Genomic DNA, 7,500 nt, shown 5'->3' on the forward strand with positions numbered 1-7,500 from the left:
CCCGCTGCAGTAAGAGCGCGGCGGAGCGGAGCTTTGAGATGGCGTCCTCTCAGCCGCCCGCCGTGTTCGTCAGCCGGTCCAGCAGAGAGACTGCAGACCTGAGCCGCAGGCAGACCGGCTCCAGGCCGGGGTCCAGGCCGGGGTCCAGGCCGGGGTCCAGGTCTGGGTCCAGGCCGGGGTCCAGGCCGGGGTCCAGGTCTGGGTCCAGGCCGGGGTCCCGGGGGGAGCGATGACATCACTGAACTGTTTTTGTATCTGTGAATATTTATTTGAGTTTTTGATGATTTTTTAACTTTGAGGCCAAAATGAGCTTCAGCACAACTTTTCTACCCAGCATGCACTGCTCACTTCCTGCTCAGTGCTGCTCACTTCCTGCTCAGTGCTGCTCACTTCCTGCTCAGTGCTGCGTCCTGCACCTATCAGCAGGTAATAAAGGGTTAATAACAGCTGTAGTGAGTTATAAACCTTTTATTAACTCTTTATATTCTCACTGGTGATAAATGACCTGAAGTGTAATTTAAATATAAATTAATAAATTACTGGTTTGAGTAGTCGTAGAGCAGACTGTGGCTCTTTGTCTCTGCAGCGCCCCCCCCCCCCCCCCCCGCAGGACGTTTTACATGTTTGTCAATAAATAAAAACAGCTGATCGGCTCCGAGTCTCTGATCATGTGACCTCACAACAGGAAGCAGGAACTCAGGGTCCCCGTAAGTACTGCTGGTCCCTGCAGAGTAGGCGGGTCCCCAGGAAGTTATAAAAACAAACACATCAGCTCACACACACACACACACACACACACACACACACACACTAATACACAAACACACACACACTAATACACACACACACACTAATACACACACACACACACACACACACACACATCAGATTCTTCACAAACATGATGTCACACTGAAAACCACCAATCACATTAATCTGTCAGTGTGTGTGTGTATGTGTATGTGTATGTGTGTGTGTGTCAGTGTGTGTGTGTGTGTGTGTGTGTGTGGTTACATGTCATCATCCCTTGACAATGTGAGGAGGGGTTGCCCCGGTAACGAGGCATGTCAACATCATAACAGTGTCAATCAAAAGGAGTGGCACACACACACACACATACACACACATACACTAACACACACCCACCCATACACACACACTAACACACACACACTAACACACACACACACACATATACACACACTAACACACACACATACACACACAACCACCCATACACACACACCCACCCACACACACTAACACACACCCACACACACCCACCCACACACACACACACACTAACACACACCCACCCATACACACACACACACTAACCCATAGACACACACACACACACACCCATACACCCAACCACCCATACACACACACACACACACACACCCACCCATACACACACACACACTAACCCATACACACACACACACACACACCCATACACCCAACCACCCATACACACACACACACACACACACACCCACCCATACACATACACACACACACTAACACACACATACACACACAACCACCCATTAACACACTAACACACACACACACACATTGAACAGCTCTTCAACTCAGTAAAACAAACAGCCGCCTCAATTCTTGCTTTTTTCCTGTGACCACCGTGCAGCTCTATGACATCACCGTGCAGCTCTATGACATCATGCAGCTCTATGACATCACTGTGCAGCTCTATGACATCACCGTGCAGCTCTATGACATCACCGTGCAGCTCTATGACATCACCGTGCAGCTCTATGACATCATGCAACTCTGACATCACCGTGCAGCTCTATGACATCATGCAACTCTATGACATCACCGTGCAGCTCTATGACATCACCGTGCAGCTCTATGACATCATGCAACTCTATGACATCACCGTGCAGCTCTATGACATCATGCAACTCTATGACATCACTGTGCAGCTCTATGACATCACCGTGCAGCTCTGTGACATCATGCAACTCTATGACATCACCGTGCAGCTCTATGACATCACCGTGCAGCTCTATGACATCACCGTGCAGCTCTATGACATCACAGTGCCGCTCTATGACATCACTGTGCAGCTCTATGACATCACCGTGCAGCTCTGTGACATCATGCAGCTCTGTGACATCATGCAGCTCTATGACATCATGCAGCTCTGTGACATCATGCAGCTCTATGATATCACTGTGCAGCTCTATGACATCATGCAGCTCTATGACATCATGCAACTCTGTGACATCATGCAGCTCTGTGACATCATGCAGCTCTGACATCATGCAGCTCTGTGACATCACTGTGCAGCTCTGTGACATCATGCACCTCTGTGACATCATGCAGCTCTGTGACATCATGCAGCTCTATGACATCACAGTGCCGCTCTATGACATCACTGTGCAGCTCTATGACATCACCGTGCAGCTCTGTGACATCATGCAGCTCTGTGACATCATGCAGCTCTATGACATCATGCAGCTCTATGACATGCAGCTCTGTGACATCATGCAGCTCTATGACATCATGCAGCTCTATGACATCATGCAGCTCTGTGACATCATGCAGCTCTGTGACATCATGCAGCTCTATGACATCATGCAGCTCTGTGACATCATGCAGCTCTGTGACATCATGCAGCTCTGTGACATCATGCAGCTCTGTGACATCATGCAGCTCTGTGACATCATGCAGCTCTATGACATCATGCAGCTCTATGACATCATGCAGCTCTGTGACATCATGCAGCTCTGTGACATCATGCAGCTCTGTGACATCATGCAGCTCTGTGACATCATGCAGCTCTATGACATCATGCAGCTCTGTGACATCATGCAGCTCTGTGACAATATAAAACTACTCAGTGTAAAAGTGAAGCTTTCCTCCTTCAGCTCAGCTCAGTGTTTCTAGATGACTCAGAAACTTCTGATGTTGGTCACGTGACCTTCGCCCCGCTGCCAACCGGAACAATATGTGACAGATGTTAGCGTGATGCATGATGTCATAATGACAGCTGCTTCCTGCAGAAACAACCGCTGACATGAGGTCATATCCTGCTGTGTCCTCAGAGAGCGTGTGGGCCGCTTCATTATTCTCAACAGTAACATAAACAGAGCTGCTTTGAATATTCACATCTGTCGTCATGGAGACGAGGTTGGACGGAGACAACAGGACTGTTTGTTCTCTGAAACATGCAGCGGCGCCGAGTCGTCCAACACACCCTGAACACACCTGAAGCTTGTATGAGGCTTTACTGCTGAATCCTTCATGTTAATGTAATACTACATCACTATAATACTGCAGTACTTTTACTGTAATACTGCATACTACATCACTATAATACTGCAGTACTTTTACTGTAATACTGCATACTACATCACTATAATACTGCAGTACTTTTACTGTAATACTGCATACTACATCACTATAATACTGCAGTACTTTTACTGTAATACTGCATACTACATCACTATAATACTGCAGTACTTTTACTGTAATACTGCATACTACATCACTATAATACTGCAGTACTTTTACTGTAATACTGCAGTACTTTTACTATAATACTGCAGTACTTTTACTGTAATACTGCATACTACATCACTATAATACTGCAGTACTTTTACTGTAATACTACATACTACATCACTATAATACTGCAGTACTTTTACTGTAATACTGCATACTACATCACTATAATACTGCAGTACTTTTACTGTAATACTACATACTACATCACTATAATACTGCAGTACTTTTACTGTAATACTACATACTACATCACTATAATACTGCAGTACTTTTACTGTAATACTACATACTACATCACTATAATACTGCAGTACTTTTACTGTAATACTGCATACTACATCACTATAATACTGCAGTACTTTTACTGTAATACTGCATACTACATCACTATAATACTGCAGTACTTTTACTGTAATACTACATACTACATCACTATAATACTGCAGTACTTTTACTGTAATACTGCATACTACATCACTATAATACTGCAGTACTTTTACTGTAATACTGCATACTACATCACTATAATACTGCAGTACTTTTACTGTAATACTGCAGTACTTTTACTATAATACTGCGTACTACATCACTATAGTACTACTACTTCTATTGAGCTTCATCAGTGTGTTACCATGGTAACTATAGCAGTGTGAGTTATCATATCAGTGATATCTGACACATTTACAGTCTGTTTAGCATCAGATTCACTCTTAGTGTTTCCTGTTGAGCTGTAGTATACTATATACACTATATATAATGTATATATAATGTATATAAAGTATATATAGTGTATATATAATGTATATATAATTTATATATAATGTATATATAGTGTATAAATGTGTCTCTGTGGTGGAAGTATAGGAACAGAAAGACTTTGATACTAAAAACACTAACGCTGAAACAGAAGATGAAGAGGGTTAGGGAGAGGTTCGGAGGTTTAGAGATCGTTACGCTGGGAAGAGAATAAACGGATCAGCTGATTGTATCCGAGCAGCGGAGGGGTCAAAGGTCACGGACGTCAGCTCCAGCAGTTGTGTTTGTTGCAGGAAACTGAACTGTTATCAAATCACTTCCTGTCAGCTGCTGAACGTCCTGACAGAGTTATTTGTGTTTACGTTGCCATAGCGACGGCAGCAGGTTCAAACCACAACACGTGAATCCAGTCAGACAGATGTTAGTCAGCCCCTCCCTGAGCTGCTACCTTACCGTGGTGGGGGGGTTTGCGTGTCCCAATGACCCCAGGAGCTCAGTTGTCGGGGGCTTTTATGCCCCTGGTAGGGTCTCCCATGGCAAACAGGTCCGGGGGGAGCGGCCAGACAAAGAAAGCTCAGAAGACCCCGATGATGAGTACCGGATGCGGCCCCCGGAGCCAGGCCTGGGGGTAGGGCTCGGGGGCGAGCGCCTAGTGGCCGGGCACAGTCTGAAGAAGGAACATGGGACCCCACTCTCACAGATCCACCACCAGTGGGAGGGGCCAAAGGGGTCGGGTGCAATGTGAGCTGGGCAGCAGCCGAAGGCGGGGACCTTGGTGGTCCGACCCTCGGCTGCAGAAGCTAGCTCTAGGGACGTGGAACGTCACCTCTCTGGGGGGGAAGGAGCCTGAGCTGGTGGTCGGCCTCACCTCGACGCACAGCAAGGGCTCTGGAACCAGTCTGGAACCAGTCTGGAACCAGTCTGGAACCAGTCTCCTCCAGAGGGGTTGGACTCTCGTCCACTCTGGAGTTGCCACTGCTGAGAGGTGTCGGGCAGGGGTGGCAATACTGCCCCCCCGCTTGGTGCCTGTATGTTGGAGTTTACCCCGGTAGACGAGAGGGTAGCCTCCCTCCACCTTCGGGTGGGGGGACGGATCCTGACTGTTGTTTGTGCCTATGGCCCAAACAGCAGCTCAGAGTATCCAGCCTTCTTGGACTCCTTGGAGGGGGGGCTGGAGAGTCTCCCTCTGGGGATTCCCTCGTTCTGCTGGGGGACTTCAACGCCCACGTTGGCAGCGACAGTGAGACCTGGAGGGGTGTGATTGGGAGGAACGGCCCCCTGATCTGAACCCGAGCGGTGTTCTGTTATTGGACTTCTGTGCTCGTCACAGGTTGTCCATAACGAACACCATGTTCAAGCATAAGGGGGGGGGGGGGGGGGTCCATATGTGCACTTGGCGCCAGGACACCCTAGGCCGCAGTTCCATGATTGACTTTGTAGTCGTGTCGTCGGACTTGCGGCCGCATGTCTTGGACACTCGGGTGAAGAGAGGGGCGGAGCTGTCAACTGATCACCACCTGGTGGTGAGTTGGCTCCGATGGTGGGGGGGGATGCCGGTCAGACCTGGCAGACCCAAACGCATTGTGAGGGTCTGCTGGGAACGTCTGGCAGAGTCTCCTGTCAGAGAGAGTTTCAACTCCCAGGGCCTGGGGACTCGGGTGTGGACTCTCCTATCTCTGGGGTGGAGGTCGCCGAGGTGGTTAAAAAGCTCCTCGGTGGCAGGGCCCTGGGGTGGATGAGATCCGGCCCGAGTTCCTCAAGACCCTGGATGTTGTGGGGCTGTCATGGTTGACACGACTCTGCAGCATCGCGTGGACATCGGGGGCAGTGCCTCTGGATTGGCAGACTGGGGTGGTGGTCCCTCTTTTTAAGAAGGGGGACCGGAGGGTGTGTTCCAACTACAGGGGGATCACACTCCTCAGCCTCCCTGGTGAGGTCTATTCGGGGGTGCTGGAGAGGAGGGTCCGTCGGATAGTCGAACCTCGGATTCAGGAGGAGCAGTGTGGTTTTCGTCCAGGCCGTGGAACTGTGGACCAGCTCTACACCCTCTGCAGGATCCTTGAGGGTGCACGGGGCCCAACCAGTCCACATGTGTTTTGTGGACTTGGAGAAGGCATTCGACCGTGTCCCTCGGGGAGTCCTGTGGGGGGGGGGTTCTCCGGGAGTACGGGGTCCCGGACCCCCTGATACGGGCCGTCCGTTCCCTGTATGACCGGTGTCAGAGCTTGGTCCGCATTGCCGGTAATAAGTGGGACTTGTTTCCAGTGAGGGTTGGACTCCGCCAGGGCTGCCCTTTGTCACCGATCCTGTTCATAATCTTTATGGACAGGATTTCTAGGTGCAGCCAGGGTGTAGAGGGGGTCCGGTTTGGTGACCTCAGGATTGGGTCACTGCTTTTTGCAGATGATGTGGTCCTGTTGGCTTCATCAGACCGGGACCTCCAACTCTCACTGGATCGGTTCACAGCCGAGTGTGAAGCGGCCGGGATGAGAACCAGCACCTCCAAATCCGAGGCCATGGTCCTCAGCCAGAAAAGGGTGGAGTGCACTCTTCGGGTCGGGGATGAGATCCTGCCCCAAGTGGAGGAGTTCAAGTCCCTCGGGGTCTTGTTCACAGTGAGGGAAGGATGGAGCGTGAGACCGACAGGCGGATCGGTGCGGCGTCTGCAGTAATGCGGACTCTGCACAGATCCGTCGTGGTGAAGAGAGAGCTGAGCCGAAAGGTTCCTACCCTCACCTCTGGTCATGAGCTTTGGGTTCCTACCCTCACCTCTGGTCATGAGCTTTGGGTTCCTACCCTCACCTCTGGTCATGAGCTTTGGGTTCCTACCCTCACCTCTGGTCATGAGCTTTGGGTTCCTACCCTCACCTCTGGTCATGAGCTTTGGGTTCCTACCCTCACCTCTGGTCATGAGCTTTGGGTTCCTACCCTCACCTCTGGTCATGAGCTTTGGGTTCCTACCCTCACCTCTGGTCATGAGCTTTGGGTTCCTACCCTCACCTCTGGTCATGAGCTTTGGGTAGTGACCCAAAGAACAAGATGGCGGGTACAAGCGTCTGAAATGAGCTTCCTCCGTAGGCTGGCTGGGCTCTCCCTTAGAGATAGGGTGAGAAGCTCAGTAGGTGTAAGTGTGTGTGTTTCTGTGCATGAATGCGTGTATGTGTGTGCATGTATGTGTGTGTGTGTGTGTGTCCATGTATGTGT

General features: G+C 49.8%; 1 protein-coding gene across 1 annotated transcript in view; it reads left to right on the forward strand.

The window, feature by feature from the left end:
* zdhhc1 (zinc finger DHHC-type containing 1) overlaps window positions 1–329 on the forward strand; it is a 19,565-nt gene extending 19,236 nt beyond the window's left edge. Inside the window, 1 exon segment of the mRNA XM_053320019.1 lies at window positions 1–329. This exon segment is cut by the window's left edge and continues 44 nt beyond it. Coding sequence (XP_053175994.1) covers window positions 1–233 — 233 coding nt within the window. The 3' untranslated portion in view covers window positions 234–329.
* The last annotated feature ends 7,171 nt before the right edge of the window (window positions 330–7,500 follow it).

This window comes from Scomber japonicus, chromosome 1, assembly GCF_027409825.1.
Source record: "Scomber japonicus isolate fScoJap1 chromosome 1, fScoJap1.pri, whole genome shotgun sequence".
In the NCBI taxonomy this organism is placed as follows: domain Eukaryota; kingdom Metazoa; phylum Chordata; class Actinopteri; order Scombriformes; family Scombridae; genus Scomber; species Scomber japonicus.